At 35.0% G+C, this 17,410-nt stretch overlaps 1 protein-coding gene across 1 annotated transcript; it reads left to right on the top strand.

Annotated features, from left to right (window-relative positions):
• The first annotated feature begins 4,427 nt into the window (after window positions 1-4,427).
• On the top strand, window positions 4,428-7,410 carry Jra (Jun-related antigen). Its single transcript, XM_089638446.1, has one exon. It carries the CDS (start codon window positions 4,751-4,753, stop codon window positions 5,579-5,581), a length of 831 nt encoding a protein of 276 aa, XP_089494572.1. The 5' UTR covers window positions 4,428-4,750; the 3' UTR covers window positions 5,582-7,410.
• Window positions 7,411-17,410: the final 10,000 nt, after the last annotated feature.

Below are 17,410 nucleotides of genomic sequence, written 5' to 3' on the forward strand. Positions count from 1 at the left end.
TTTATTCTTAGTTGAGGTACACAGACTCATCTACACACCTCTATCGGTTCATCTTTGTATGCATAAGTATTTTTTTGACAAGAGAAAAAAGACACTTTTGAATTTTCTGTAATTTTGAAACGAGTTAAAATTATAATTAACAAACAGGAAAATTAATATTATCTTGTTTAACCCATCAGGCCTCTGGCATATTAACTGTTATATTTCTTAAAGATGCTGTCAGAAAGTTGGAGGATTTTTTGTATTTTCACTTTGCAATAAAATCCAAATAAATGGAGTATTTTTGAATGTATCCCGAAAATAAAAAGTGTTTTTGAAAGGTAATGAAATGCGCTTTTAAATTTTCACATTTTTTGTAGTTAACTTCTAGATTTGAATATAAAGCATAGTGTTTTCTTTTTGGAACACCGTTTAGTATTATTATTTCTCACCATGTCAATAAGGGAGACAACAATTTTTATGAGACCATATGAGCTGAAGTGAACAAATTGACTCTACGGTAATAGCTGTTTTTTCACAAAACCGAACAAATTAGCCTGAGGGATAAAGAGTTTGTAATTGATAGTTATGTATTATTTTCTAAAGCTGCTTATAAAAAAATAATGTTCAATAATTTATTTGTTGGCAAAAAAACCCAGCGAAATATCATACGTGACTTCATCGTTCGTCGTATCTTCTGTCTTTTTCATTTTCACAAAGAAGCGTGGGAAGGAAGATGACGAACATCGATGCCGTCCGTACAAGCTCACGCTGGGACTAGTTTATATTCTCAATTTGGAAACATTGCATCCTATACCATATTCATTTATGTTATTTGATTTCTGTTCAACAAGCTAGCAATACTTGATTAACAAATAAATAATTTATGTTATGTAATATTTATTTATTTTCGAATTTATATTTCGTGTGAAAATTGCGATTATTTTTTAACTACTTTTTGTAAGAATAAAAAATGTTTTGTTAACATCCCTTGTTTTATTGATCTATCCATTTTAGTACAAAACCTTGTTGTTTACTAATATAATAGTACATAGTGTGGTAGTCAATACACAAACCTTTAACAGTAGGAAATGTATACAGATTGGATTGGGTCTTGGGTTTGAAATTTTTTTCTTTATTTTTTTCCATTATTTTTACACGTAAGTACAGTTGAATAATTTGAAAGAGAACCTTTTGCTTGTGTAACGGTGTAATTTTGGACGGATTTAAAAATAATTCTATTTAATAAGATTTTGTATTTTAATTTTTATCAAGAAGCTGAAGAATGAAACATAAAGAGAACATTATCAAATAGGATCGAGAGTCCAAATTTTAACAGAATTGCTAAACGTCGCTAAGTACCCAGAATCTATATAAAATATGTATAATATTTCAGGGTAAGAGGGAACTGTAGGTAAGTGTTCCAGACTAGTTCGAAAAACTTTGTTGAAACTTTCAATACTATCGATATGCACAAATAATGTTTACTCTTTAAAATGATTTGCATTAAAATTATATAATAATATATAAATTTAAAATATTAACTCCTCAAAAATAATATAAAATTTTAACTGCTCCTCCAAATTTGTTCAGTTTTGGAACAGCTTACGGCCTTATGGTTATCGTTTTCTCCCTCGCCGTCATAGTTAGAAATATGAACTAAACGGTGTTTGAAAGAGAAAACACCAGGCTTTATATTCAAATATTAAATATAAATTTAAACCACAAAATAATTCAAATGTACACCTCTATGAAACCAAAAGTTCCGACTAGAATTTATGAAACTGAGAATTTTTTAATCAATAATTTTTATATGAAACGATAAAAAAGTGAAGCGGCAGTAATGTTTATAATACTTTTGCTCAATCAAATTTGTGGTTTTTTCTATCAGTAATTTTAGTTCAGTATTTAGATGAAAAAACTTAAGATAACCAAATTTTTAAACTTTTTGTTTTAATTCAAAATTTTAATATTTAAAAAATGATATGTTTATTTCTAATAATAAAATTTGAAAGCGTTTTTCATCACCTTTCAAAAACAGTTTTTAGTTTTTGGATATGTTCAGCAATATCCCATTTATTTGGATTTTATTTAGAAGCGGAAATACACACAAATTCTCTGATTTTAAGCATCTTTACGAAGTATAACCGTCAATATGCCAGAGGCCTGAAGGGTTTAACATAAAATGTAAGTAATGGGCACCAACTAAGGCGCTTCCTGGGTGTGGGCATGATATAAGTAAAGATAGCTATATACTAGTTTTATGTATACAGGAGTATTTCACAACCTCCAAGTAAACTGTCGACTAATGCTACTTGTTAACTCTAGAAAACCGTTTGTGCACCAGTGACAAGAAATTTTTTTCGCCGACAAACCGTTGATGCGTTGCTGGCAATGGAATTTCGTCCTAGCTGGAATTTTTTGGTATGCGATTTAAACCTGTATGCTGTGAGAAAGTGCATAAATTTTTTTGACAGAATCTCGTGTACTTGAAACACTTTAGAGTTCATTTTTGATTCCCTGAAAAAGGGTCTTGTGTTCCAATGGTTAAGTAGTGTATATAATCTGTTTAACATTACTGAGTAACGCAAGTAAATGTCGGTTTTTACAGTCATGTTAATCCTGTTAAAGTTACTTGAAAAGTAATTACTCAACAGTTTACTCAGAGGTAATGAAATACCCACTTAGTAGAGTTAAAGTAAGCTAAGCTAAATTACAAGGTAAATGAATTTACGCTTGGGTATGTGGTATTCGTGAATCAATGAAAAAAAAATAATAATAATCCCATATTATAAATGCAATATTGTGTTTGTTTGTTTGTCCTACTTTCACGTCGCAACAGAGCCACCGAACTACATGTATTTTGCATAGGGATCGTTGGAGGACTAGGAAGTGATGTAGGCTACTTTACATCCAGAAAAACATTTCATTACCGTGGGAAGATTCTTCGTACAATAATTTCTCCCTATTACCACACTAGGGAAGCCGTGGATAAAGGCTATAAAAATAATATAATGAAAACTTTTGCATTACAATATGGATTTCATATGAATTTTGTAAAAATGGAAATACTGCCATCTTTGGTGCTCTTTGTGAATGAATAATAAATTTTATTTATACAATATGTGAAGTGCAAATAATTCGTACCCGGTGCTGGGCGTTGAATTTGAAAGGTGATGTATTATTTAATACATTCAGTTTAGTAGCTGAGTTGAAAATGTGTTGGGTTCCCGTCCAGGCGTCGTTGGTTCAATCCTCCATCGTTGCACAAGCAACATTTTCCATTCGTAATGAAGTTATTCAAATATGGTTATGTTATTCATATGTAATGCTAATGAATTTTCATGGCTAATTGTTTAACATCATTTTGATGGTGCCAGTCTAGTGTTACAGATTATTTAGTTTTGAATTTATTTATTTAACTTATTTCTACAAAATAAGTTTCTATGTATAAAAATATGTAATGAACTTGCCCCAGAACTTTTTACCAATAAACCAAATTTATTTTATGTGCACCAGCAGCAGCAGAGACTCAAACCTTTTTTAATAAAAGTAGATATCTACCATAACCTAAAATGGTGGGCAGGTACACGTAAAATGTGTTGGGTACTAACCCAGTCTTTGGGCAGGAGTAGGTACTTCAGTTTCTCAACTTCATTATTCGTAGAAATTTATTACTGAAACTTGAAAACCTAATAAAATCCCAACTTTTTTCATTTCTTGTTTATTGTAGTTAGAATATGGATATACACAATGGAAATAAAACCTAATTAGGTAATTAGTTCTCATTTTTTTGATACAATCTGCATAAATAATATTTGTGCTTAGAAACGCAATTTATTATTGAGCAAATTTCTTTCACGTTATTTCAAAATCAATGAATATATGAAATGTTTGTTCATGGCAAAATAATTTTGAACAACGATTTTATGAGATAAATCAAAAATAAAACATTTTTTGAATATCTAGTAAGTATCCTGCTAGATTTTTTTATGTTGTGAAAAAAGTTGAAAAAGAAAATAAAGGCTTGCGAAAATGATGAAAATAATTTATTTGAGGATTTGAAAGAAAAGGTATTTTATATGAATATAAAAACAGAAAATGTTAATTTAAAAACGCTTTAGATATAATGGTACTTATGAAATCTTGATTTAACTTCCTAAGAAATCATCTACTAGAAGTTATCAACGTTTGTTTTTTCAAGAAAAGTAAGCTAGTCGATCATAATCTTCTCGCGAAATGAAAGATTGTACTTAATAATGGGTTCGCCTCCTCTGAAAAATAAATTAAGTTGGCCGCGGCTCAGCGGAGTGAACATAGCCGCGGTGCACGAATTATCATAAACACCCCTTCTCCCGACAGCTCGTACAACTTTTTCTGTCCAATCACAGGAGCGCATTACAAACTCGACCGGCGAGTGTCGTCACTTTCGGCCAATCAAAGTACGGGGAAGTGAGCTCATTTCTATGAATAGACTCTGTGAGTCACGAGATATAAAGTGTGTTACAACAGGCGTAGTCGACAGAAGTAAATTTGATTTGGTAGCGTTCGGTCGTCAGTTGTGAGTGCCTTTCTTATCACGGACCTTGTCGCCTATTGATCTAGTGGTGTGTCAGTGAGTCACCAGTGTTGTTATTTTCATCCCCGACACAACCCGAGTCGGGTCGGCAGTTGTCTTTTGACAGTTCGCGAGTTGAACACTTCGCAGTGCGAGGATTCGCCTTTCTATAAAGTTTATTGCGTACGTAGCGGCCGCGGTAGAGCCACCTACATGGTTCGCAACAGCGCTCTTGCCCCTTTCAAGATGGAAACCACCTTCTATGACGAGCATTCGTACCATCCACTTGGAAACAACGTCAACCATCTCAAGAGAACCCTCACCCTGGACCTCAACAACGCCAGGTCCCAAGGACTCAAAAGGCCAAAGTTCGGCGGAGTCATGTCTGGCGCCCCCGTCCTGTCTTCGCCCGACATCAACATGCTGAAGCTCGCCACCCCCGAGCTGGAGAAACTCATCATCGCCCAGAACAGCATGGCCACCCCCACCCCAACCACACAGATCTTGTTCCCTCCAGAACCCACGGAGGAGCAGGAGATGTACGCCAGAGGGTTTGTGGACGCGCTCAATGAGCTGCACCACAGCGACAGTTCGCAGGGTGCGCTGCAGCCTGTGGAGCTCATGGGCGGCTCCGCCCTGCCAGGAAACACCACCTACACCAACCTGGACCACCTGCCCATGTCCCAACACTACCCCATGGGTAACTCCTTCGGGGACCCGGGCATCATGATCAAAGACGAGCCCCAGACGGTTCCCAGCATCGGCTCTTCCCCGCCCCTCTCCCCCATCGACATGGAGTGCCAGGAAAAGATAAAGCTTGAGCGCAAGAGACAACGAAACAGGGTGGCCGCCTCCAAATGCCGCAGGAGAAAACTGGAGAGGATCTCCAAGCTGGAGGACAAAGTGAAGTTACTGAAGGGAGAGAACACGGAGCTGAGCACGGTGGTGATGAAGCTGAAGGAACACGTATGTTTGCTGAAGGAGCAGGTAATGGAGCACGTACAGAGCGGCTGCCACATCATGCCCAACAACAACGCCTTCTGATCCTCGGACGAGGAAGAGGCTCCGCCTGCTGTGATCGTCTACCGAGTGGATCAGGACTCGAAGTGGATCGAGTGTGCTCAACTTTGTGAATAGATAATTTATTGTTACGGTGTCACAGGCAATGATATGTGCTGCGTGTCGAACAAAGTTCCCGATGGCCGAGGCCGAGATAACAACGATATTTCACAACACACGGCTTTGGTTGCGCCATGTTCGACAGCGGTGAAACGTTGCGAAAACACTCCTGTGTGTTTTCCGCCGTGGCTATGGTTGTGCAAATAAAGGAAACCGACTTCCCGAGGTCAGCCGCGGCCGGTCCAATTTGTAGTTTTTGTTCAAACGGCCAAAGTTTTCCCCGAAACTGTCCGTGTTTACAGTCGGCCGACATTCCGCTGCCAGTTTTCTCGCGACTTGTGAAATAGCGTGTTGTCTCTGTTCATCTCGCAAGGTTACCAAGGGACGTGCCATTTCAAGTCATCTTGTTAATACCTCCGGCCTCTTCTGCCTCTCAGCAAACAGCCAGTCTGTGACGTTGTTGATGACTTTTCTAACAAATTGAAGTATGGACGTGGAGTGGATGTTTCGAGAATTGTTTTAAGTTATTTTGTACGTTTACTTCGCATCTAGTCACGGCTCTCGAAAGAATTTCATTTTTATAATAATACTGGGCTGCCGGCAGAATGAGTTGATGTATGTCCTCTCAAATGGTGGTGTGTTGGTGTGGTGACTGTAAAGTGACTATTGTAGAGATTATTGTATCAGCATTGTGATTGCCAGTGTCAGTCGATACAACAAACTTACTAGGTATATTATAATATATGACTGAGACTGTTTGCCCGTGGCCTATCGGGTGAGATAAGGAGGCGATATATGAAAGTCAATGCGAAGTTTGTGGAAAGTATTTTTTATGAAAAAGCACTTGTGATCATGATGTTATTTTGTATGTATTGTATACAATGAAATACTTTAATAATGTTTACCCTTTTTTATAAGATAGTGTATGTCGTAGTTTTACATTTGTACATTTCGTAATTAATATTTTTATATGAGAAACGCTTCTTTATATTACAAAATTTGCTATCGAGACAACTCAATGTATTTCCTAACCAGGGCCTTTTTACAAATAGAGATTGAATAGAAATTTAACAGAAATCTATGCAACTGAAACTTGTCCTAAAAACGCTAAAGTAATCCTGTCGACTTTTCTAGTGCCTTTCACCAAACGCCACGTTATGTGATGTGTTTGTGATTTCATTTGCAGCACGATGTACATATTTATTCTCGCAATATTTTGCAAACAGGAAGGATTTCACCGACTTTTGCTATTTTTATATAAACACTTGAAAAGTATATTATTACATAGATGATGCCATATTATATTAAGAATTTAACTAAACCCTGCAATCGACAATTATTATTAATCTAACAGAAGCAATGCCTCTTTTAAATTGAACTATTATAATTAATATAACACTATTTATTTTTCTCCAGACAAAATTTATATTCCTGTTTTTTTTATTTTTTTTATTTGGACGATTTAGGAAATAACCCAAATTGTTGTCTTGATCATATATCAGAACGTACTTTGCTTAAAATTATATTTTTTATTTATTTCAAATGCCTTTGCAATATATTGTTTTTCTTTTAAAAAGATACATAATTTTATAAAATTATTTATTATAACAGCATCTGATAATTAATGAAAAATACAAAGAAAACTGTAACCAATGCCTTGTAATATTCCTGAAAGGGAATACATTTTTCTAAAATGTTTATATTTCAAAGAATAATTTTATACGGATATTATATAAGATATTTATATATTTTTAAAGAAGTTGAATAAATTGAAAATGACAAAATATATTTCCTGTCTTTTATATAATGTTACTACACCCCCTTGTCCTTATATTGGTATAATGTCGTGATAAGAGATACCAGACAAACCCACACACAAACGTGTAAATGATCTACAAAATAACATATTATCATTGTTATGTTTGGCAACAACGCCACGCGAAAATAACAAAAGAAGCAAACGAACTACATAATACAATACAACAGACCTCTTCGCATATGTTCTAATAACATCGTCTGCGGGAAAAATGCATAAATTAAATAAATTTATACTCATTTTTTATTGGAACAACTTTTTTTTACTTTGAAGGTTATGTCCATCAATGTAATATATCATTTAAGAAGATAATACTAACAAATCTAAACAAAAATACGAATAAAATAAAATGATAACAGTCTCAACTGGGAATCGAACCCAGGATCTGTCATACCGGGACAACGTCTTTATCCACTCGACCATTTTTCACACAACTATTTTTTTTAACGATCACAAATTTCTAAAGAATTGGTTTGTAATTTTTAGTTGAAGATAATATTGTTAATTCTTAATTTGAAATACGAAATGGACAAATATGACAAAAATAATTACGTCCCAATGGTCGAGTGGATAGAGACGTTGTCCCGGCAAGACAGAGATTGAGTTCGATTCTTAGTTTCGACCGTTATCTTTATTTTCTTTGTCTTGTTCTGTTTCATATTTCGTTAAGATTTATTAGCATTATCTTCTTCTTCTATGGCAAATGTATACGCTAATATTGTGTTATACACAAACGAAAACTCCACTCACAGAGTCGCAACTGAAAAACATCTTATCTTTGCTGCTTTATCAAGTTTTACGAACCCAGACCATGCAAAACTCATTAACGCTGTGTTTTATGCCCAAATACGGTTTAAAATAATAATAGTTAGTTCATATCGAACTTCTTATCAGTTATGATAATGGGGTTAGAAGTGACGCATACCTAACTTGGTGCCTATATGAATCACTTTTAGTCATAAATATTGTAGGTACTAAAACAAAACAAGAAATAATAATATTGCACTAACAGCTACCGATATTTTGCAAGTTTATACAAGTACGTACTAAATTTGATGATTATGTAAAAGAAAAACAACTTTAAATTTAGTGTACAACATAGGTATACATCGCAATAGCAATATACCTAGTTGAAAATAATGAACACCTACTCCGGGTAGCTGGAAGAGTTTGTGTAATTGGGAAGTATGTTTACGAGAGATGGAATGGTAAATACAGGAGGAATGAACGCGTAGTAATTTAAAATCATGTGTTTTTGGTTTGAAAATTTGGTCGCCTAGAAATGTTTCAGATGCTTTAATTAAATACTGCGAGTAGAATACATCCTGGCCTTTGAAACAATTGAGTATTTTTTAGATAAGTCTTTTTATAAGCCCAGAAAAAAAATGTATAGGCCTATGAAAACTGCTTAAAAATTCAAATTCTCCTACTTACGAACCCATTTTCGATTGTAGTTTTATTGTATAATGTGGACAATAACAAAAAATTAAATATTTGTGCCTTAACATCCACAAAATAAAAAAGGCACTTTTTGGCCATGTTTTTTTCTTGCATAAATCAAAACCGGTGGATGGTGTGAAGCGGGAATTTAAGCCTTATCGCCATCTACGTAAGGTGTGTTATTGATAGCGGCTCGATTCAAAATATTACACGACGTAGTGCATCGCCTTAACAGAAAATTGTCCAGAGAAGCGAAGCTAGCAGTCCACAATGAAGTTCTGGTAGCCACCCTGATGTATGGCAGCGAAGCATGGAACTGGCAAACTGAACGCTGTGGAAATGATATCCCTGAGGCGTATGATCGTGGATCGTGGATCGAAATGTGGAGATCCGCAAAAAATGCAAGACGGATCTAAGCGTAATGATTAAGTTTAAGAAAGATACGCTCAGATGGTTTGGAAATGTAGAGCAAATAAACGAGGAGAGAATGGCAGAAGAAATCGGAGACGCCCGAAGAAGATCATAGAGCTACAATTAGAGGTGCAACTGCGTACTAATATCTCGTAGAAACTTGTTCCACTATTAAAACGCAATGCAGTGCGCGTAGACTGGATTCGGTAGTTTTAATTAGAGAGTTTGACGTAAAGAAACGGAACCATTTTTTTCGATTCATGTCTCATCTAAATGTAATACATCAATGAGGAAGACATGGCACGATCAAGTGAATCAGATACTTGAGTCGGGTTGAGTATGTTTGAATTTGAATGAGGCGAGTTGGTTGGCGGTCCGTCCTTTCTGCCAACCCCTTCGCGAAACGGCGTGATGGATGGTTAGTTATGGAACTTACAAAAATAAAATGAATGTTTCAGAAATTTTAAACGATTTAAAATATATATTTGCTGAAATGAAGCAAGTAGGTAAAAATGTAAACAGCAATTTTATCATTGCGGACAGTGTCAATATTGATTATTGATAATATTATTATATATTGCGATGCAGAGCCAATTGCAATGTGTCTTCTTCGCATTACACACGCCAATTGAGAAACATACATTTTTATCGAAGAAATTTGTAAGTAGGTAGGGACATACAGCTCGACATACTTATCTTCGCAGGCGACAAACACAGGAACTTTCTCATCTTCCCTCAGCTATGGATTGATTTATTTTAAAACTGCATATTTAAGGGATTCTTAGTTTCTAACCAACGTTTTAAGTTTGGAATAAAAGTGATGTAATATGTTTTTACAAAAGATTATCTAAGCTCTGTTATTTAAGCTTTTAAATATGGAATAAAAGTACCTACCTAGTTAGAGCAAATCTTTAAAAAGATCCTCTGTATTTAAATTTGGAATAAAAGTAGGTACGTTGTGGAAATTTTTACCAACTATTATGTCCTCTGTGTTCGTATTTCTTACACAAGTTTTGAATAAAAGTAGAAGATCAAGGCAGGTAGTGCAAATCATTACACGGAGAAAAATTACTAATATTGAATATTGTTAATTTATTAAGAATCTCTTCAAATTATTCGTAATTCGGTTAAAACCGGGAAGGTAGGCACTTAACAAATAAATTGTTAGGTTCCCAATAAACTTTTGGTAAAATGCGAGCGTATTATATCGGAACATGTTTTTATAAAAATCCTAATATACTATCAAGGCAAAGGCAGGTACATGAACACGTGTTCCGATATATTGTGAATTTACTAAAAGTTTAAAAGAAAATTTTAATAAAATTAGCAGTAGTCATTTTTCTCCGTGTAATGTATTTATTGGAAATCTGTACAAAAGATTTCCTCTGTATTTTAAGGTATTGCAGCTTTTTTGTAATTTTGAATATAAATTGGTAGTACAAATGTTCACAAAGGTGTCCTCTAATAATAAATAGACTACTACCCAAATTTTAAATTAGTAATAAAAGTAGGTACTGACAGTATACAGATAGTCATTTGTGTTTCTACCCAAGCTTTTAAATTTCGAACAAATGTAGGTACTAAGGGAAAGTATATAGTCATGTGTATCCCTACCTAAGCTTTTTAAATTTGGAATGAAAGTAGTGCATGTCTTTGAAAAAGATAATATCCTCTTTGGTTTGTACTTTTTTATTAATATGTTATAATCTCTTTCTCTTGGGAGTGAGTGTAAGACATGTGTGTGAAGTAACATGGTGAAATTTGTGTATTGTACGTCTATTGTTTTGGTTGCGTGTAGCGATTTATTTTATGAGGCAATAACGAGAGAATTGAGCATCGCTGAAGCAGAGGAGCGTTGGAACAGTGCCAGGAGCACGCCTCTGGGAGGGAACACCCATCCAGGGCGGGGAGATTATGTTGTAAAGCATTTTATACCAATAATTAAACATCTCGTTAATTTCATATATTTTATTGTTATTTGGTAGAATACGTCACGTTAGCAATTATAGGCAGATATAACAAAAAGATATTATAATACCAATTATCTTTGGTGTTTACCGATCCTGTGCAAGATTTCACTAGAAAAATACGTTTCAAATTTTTTATTAAAGAACATTGTTATTATTATTGGATATCCGGTTAAAAACTGGATTGCAGGCCGTTTTAAACTTATAAACTTTTTGGTAAATTCCCAATATACAAGAACATTATAATGACGAAATACGAAAATATTAAGATTTGTAAAAACACATGTTCCGACATCAAAATATATTTTTTATTTTTTAAAAAGAAAGACAAACATTCCCGGGTTACGAATTATCTTACAAAATTTAAAAATCTCCTACTACCACCACAGTAAGCTGAAAATGTTGCTTGTGTTGTGATGGAGGACTTAGCTAGCCGAGGAATTGAACAGACTACGATGGGACCCAAACGCGATATCAACTCAGCCACCGACCGGTCAAAATATATTTGTATTTTACTTAAAAGTTTATCAGAAAACCTTTTAATTCAATCGTCAAGGGCCTGGAATCCCGTGTTTAACAGGATTACCGATACTTTGAAGGGATTCTTAATAAATTTGCAATAATAATTTTTCTCTGTGTACTAAGAAATACTGTAATATGTGTGGTAGGTAGGTAGGCAGCCCTAGTGCGTGCGTTCGGCTCGACTGTCTCAGTGATAGATCTCCTGCCAAGACCCCCCTTTGGTTGATGCTGATAGCTTGTCTTTGTCGTGTGCTTTCTCGAACAAAGACCCACCGCACTCCGCACCACGCACCACGCACCACGCACCACACCACGGCCACGCACCCATCGCACTGGACGGACTGCAGAGACACTCAATACCTACAGCCAACGGAACACACGAGGAAGCGTTTTCCTCGATATTCTAATTATAATGAGATGTCACTTGTATTGGTAGGTACAGTAAGCTCATGTGAAAGGTGACCATTCTTTCTCGTTTCCTCATTATGTGAATGGTAGTCTTTCTAGGGGAACACGGAGAAAAAACGGGATAGCATGCCGTTTCCTAATAAACTTTTAGTACATTCATAATATATTCATGCACCTGCATTTGTCATGATAGTACACAATGCTAAAATATTAAATTTTTAATGAACACGTATTCCAACATCGCCATGTGTTTTTTTTAGGAAACCTGTCAATTCATGCGTTAAATGCCTGCAGTCCCGCTTTTAACCGGAATTCGAATAATTTGAATAGATTATTAATAAATTAGCAATATTTTATAACAGTAGGTAAGTTTTCTCCGTGTGATGCTGAGAGTAATTAGCATCTACTCAATTAATTCTTTTTCTCATATTTTGGTAAAAGATATTTTTGCATAACCTTCGTTGGTTTATCCAACACAGTAAACACGTAATATTATGTCAAAAATTTACGCTTGTAGAACTTCTATCTCTCTATCTAAATTAAATCTATCTCTCTGCAAAGTGCCGCAAATGCTACCAATTTATTAATATAATATTACATTATTACTTACGAGTACGAGTACTAGTAGTTGAACGGTGGACTTCGCGTCTAAAAAATAAAAACAAAAACTTCCTCTGAAATCATAAGATTATTAAGTAGGTAATTAAATGCCTACCAACTTAATTATAAACCATAAATATTATACAAAACATTAAAAAAAAAACTAAAAAGGAATAATACAATTTTTCTAAAGAAATGTCCCCATCTCTATGACAATAATTATTTTTTCAATTTTTATGCAGACCCGTAGGTATCATAATATTGATTATTCTGATTTTACAGATCGTAGTAGGAACCACGATCATGTGAACTCTGACGGGATAAAAAGGTAATATCCAATACGGCCACCATCGGACACTCCGGACAACCGGAACCGGAACGTAACAAATAAATTTACAGGCGGATGAGATGCCAAATGGTCGAGTTAAAAAAATGATCTTCGATTGAATCATATAATTAATTAATAATATTACAATAATAGTTTGTTGGTATGGAGGGCCATAAACGTCCATATATAATTTAATAATTCATGTTTTTCCTAACAGCATATCTCAAAATAGGATGCCATAATTCCACCGGCCCTAGACAGTGGTACTGTGCAATTATAGTCCTTTAATAAAGGTGAGATCTCATAGCAAACGGTATATTTTCCATAAGAATGTTAATTGTTTCGTATTGACGCAATAACAGATCCCACTACGGTAGTTTCCACTGCTTTTCTATCAACAACACATTGTGAGGAGACAATGGATGATCGACAAACAGGAACAAAGAAGAACTGATAATATTATGCATAGTAAATATTCATCTACTCGAACTAAGTAAGTTATATAAAGATAACTGAAGTTTTCTATTGGATTATAGAAGTCTAGAGAAAGCAGTTGGTGGAATGGATTAATATTATTACAGGCGTTTTTCTTATACATCTATTCGAATTTCACTGAATGTTTGTTTTTGGGTATGAATTAATGCAAATCTTGGAAGCGAAACTTAACCCACTTCCCGACATCCGATCGAGCTGAAACTCGTTGTTTATGACGATGCATTCTATCCCTCATGTAACTTAGAGCAGTTAATATGCGGCATTTGGCGAGGTTAGTAGTTGTCCTACTCAGGAACTTGACCTCCAGCCTCACAACATACCCCAATTGGGGATGCCATAGTCTCACTGCTTCTAGAGTCTAGACGGTTGGGAGCAGTTGGGACTCTTGTGCGGTACTCATATAAAGAAAATATTTTTTAAACAACACTTTTTAAGTCAAATAGGAATGTTGGTTTTTCACCAGGGCTTGCTGAGAATCCACCACTCAGAAAATAATTTATGCTTAGTGAAAGATCTGCACCTTCCTTATATAATAATTTATGCTTAGTGAAAGATCTGCACCTTCCTTATATAATAATATGTTGATATATTTGTCGACTCACTTTTATTTTCCTACTATTAGATCAACGTTCCCTAGTACGTATTATTGTTACAATTGTACTAATTGGAAATTCTTAAGCTGTGTTAGCTGATGTTTTTAATCTGCCCCTTTTGAAGTATTAAGCTGTACTAATTAAAAATTCAAGCAGTGCATATTTTAATGAGGTCACTGAATAACAGGTGTTTTTTCTGTTTCTACTTAATTTCTTTCATCAAATTTGTACAAATGTATATTATTTTGTCTTGTTTACTTACATACACTCCTCAAAAGACTCTCCACTCAGCATCCCCAAAGACGACATAGGCCCTGAAGATTTTTTCTTAAAGCCTCCTGTGGGGAGTTATCTGTGAAGAAAAGTTTCTTATGCAATGATGGAGGACTTGGCAGATGAATGAATCCGCGACGCCGAAGTGGGAACACTACTCCTTGGACCACTCGACCAACTAACAGAAGCAAAGCAACATAACCTCCTTATCTTTTAGACGTTTTGGTTTCCCACGGTAGTGAAGGTTACAGAGCTGTGAGTAGTTAATTTACCTTCAGTTGCAAATCGATCATTCATTAGTTACTCCTTCGTCTTCAGTTAGGAAAACTGGACATTTTGTAATCTGTTTAGACTTGAAGAATGATTTACTATTTAATTGCATGATTGAAAACAATCACGTTTCATGTTGCATTCTTATACTAGGTGGGGAAAAAAAACAGTAAATAATGAATAGACGTTTTAAAAATATATAAGATACAAAACAACCCATTGTAAAAGTAATTATTACATTATGTACAAAGTAGTTTTATTAATAAATATAAATATATATTCTTTTAGAATTGTTTTTTTTTGGTTTGGCTGAGGATCGAACCTTCCTCCCTAGGGACTAGAGTCAACCGCGCTACCAACTGAACCAAATCTCGATTGGGTAGGACCGAGATTTATTTATATTACCTGCTCCAATGTCATCTAATGAAAACAAAGAAATGCGTATATGTGTGTATGTGTGACTGTCACCTAAAGTTGATAGAATACAGTGTCATTAACGACGAGTCTATTTGCCGAGTTTCAGCTCGATCGGTTGTCGGGAAGTGGGTTAATTTCAATAAGATTTACATTCATTCATTCACTAAAACAAAAGTGAAGTATAAATAGATGTATTTAAAAGATTGCAATTACAATTTATGCAAAACAATGGAGTTTTTTCGCAAACTTTGAATACCGTTAAAAGTGGGAAGATTTAGTACTGGTTGTTTCACAGAATTTGAACAATTCATCAAATTTCAATGTTGATTTTCAAGTTCTGTGGGTTCCATGCAAGTTCTGGCACCTAGCATCGTGCTACCTACCTTTATATCCTTTGTAAAATTATTGTGGCCTATCGACCTCTCCCCTCCTCTCCTCTCCTATGCCGACGTTAGTTGATTAAAAATATTCGTCCTGTCAACATCGTTTGATTACGGAGCCCCCTTTATCGACCGTGTCGAAATCAAAGCCATCGTGAGCTCGCGCATGGTGAAATTTGTGAATTGTTGTGAACCAGCGCAAAGAAGAATTGAAAACCGTGGAAGAATAGAAAAGGGTAAGTCGGCATTCCGAACCTTTTCCAATCCTATTGTTCCGCGTTGCGACGGTGCTATATCCGTCCCCAACATTGGTCATTCGAGCCTGATAATTTATATTAATTGAAAAAATTGTGGTTAATTTAATTATTTCAAGGTTAAATTGTTCATAAAAGTTGATCTATGTGTAAAATTCGCGTCAGCCGTGCTGTTCGCGAAAATTGCCTGTAGGTAGTAAAAAATACTTAACTGGTGACAAATTTGTTAATATTTAAAATAAATTGTTGTATTCACTCGGCATTTTTGTGCAGATTAATTTCTCAATACAATGGCTGAGAAAAAAGTACTTTTGTTGCAATCCCGACGTGAGCGAATAGTATCTCGTATTCGTATTACGCAAGAGCTCATAGCGAGCACTTATGATGATAGTAAGAAAAAAGATACGTTTCTTGCTAGATGTGAAAAGTTAAAAGATTGGTTACAAGAATTTGAATCAGTTCAAAACGAGATTGAGGAACAATTACTGTCATTAGACAAGATTACAGAAATGTCGGAACTAGGAAACATTGCGAATAATGTTGATTCAATGTATTTCGAGATCATGCAAATGAAAAGCGTTATCACTAGTAATAATCAAAATTCAATTCCTAAAACGGCAAGTAATTCGATTATTCGTGCACCAGTGATAAAGCTGCCCACTTTTGATAGTAACATTAAAAGTTGGTGCTCATTTCATTCATTATTTAAAAGTCTTATACATGACAGCAATGCATATACTAATGTAGAAAAATACCATTATCTTTTATCGGTAATTACAGGGCCGGCACTGGCACTTATACAATCATTGCCTCTTATCGAAGAGAATTATGAAATTGCCTGGAATATTCTGGTAAATCAATACCAAAATTCTAGAATTCTTTTCACGCATTATGTTGATGAAATTCTTAATTTCAAAATATTACAAAACGAGTCTGCGTCAGGTATAGCGCGGGTACTCAGTACGTTTCAAGAGAATTGCGCCGCTATAAAAGCGATGAATATAGAAAATATCTTTGATAAATTTGTTGGTCATATTATGATACGATCGATGGATCTGACTACTAAACGTCAATTTGAATCCAAATTGCCCGGTGAAGAGATTCCAGGGTTGGATTCAATTTTCGAGTTTCTGAGAAATCAAACGCGTATTTTAGAAATGTTATCTCCACATACTACAAAAGAGAAAAAAGGTTCGTTTAAAACGTTGTTATCTGCCAATAAGAATTATAATAACCTTAATTGTCCATTATGTAAAGGTGCACATTTTCTTTACAAATGTGCATCTTTTACATCTCCCCATCCCCATCAAAGGAGGGACAAAATTAAAACTTTAAACCGTTGTTTCAATTGTTTGAAACAACACCATGTAAAAGATTGTGTATCAAAATTTACATGCCAGGTTTGTAATAAAAAACACCATTCAATGTTGCACATTGCCGCCGAACCATCGGGCGAAAATGAACTTAATAATTCAAGTGCAGCCCTGGCCGCAACAACGATTCCGAGCGTTTCTACCGTTTTGTTAGGAACTGTACAACTTGAGGTCCGAAATCAGTATAATGATTATATACCTATCCGC

The sequence above is a fragment of the Hesperophylax consimilis genome, chromosome 13 (assembly GCF_061612785.1).
Source record: "Hesperophylax consimilis isolate HC1 chromosome 13, BYU_Hcon_1.0, whole genome shotgun sequence".
Lineage (NCBI taxonomy): Eukaryota > Metazoa > Arthropoda > Insecta > Trichoptera > Limnephilidae > Hesperophylax > Hesperophylax consimilis.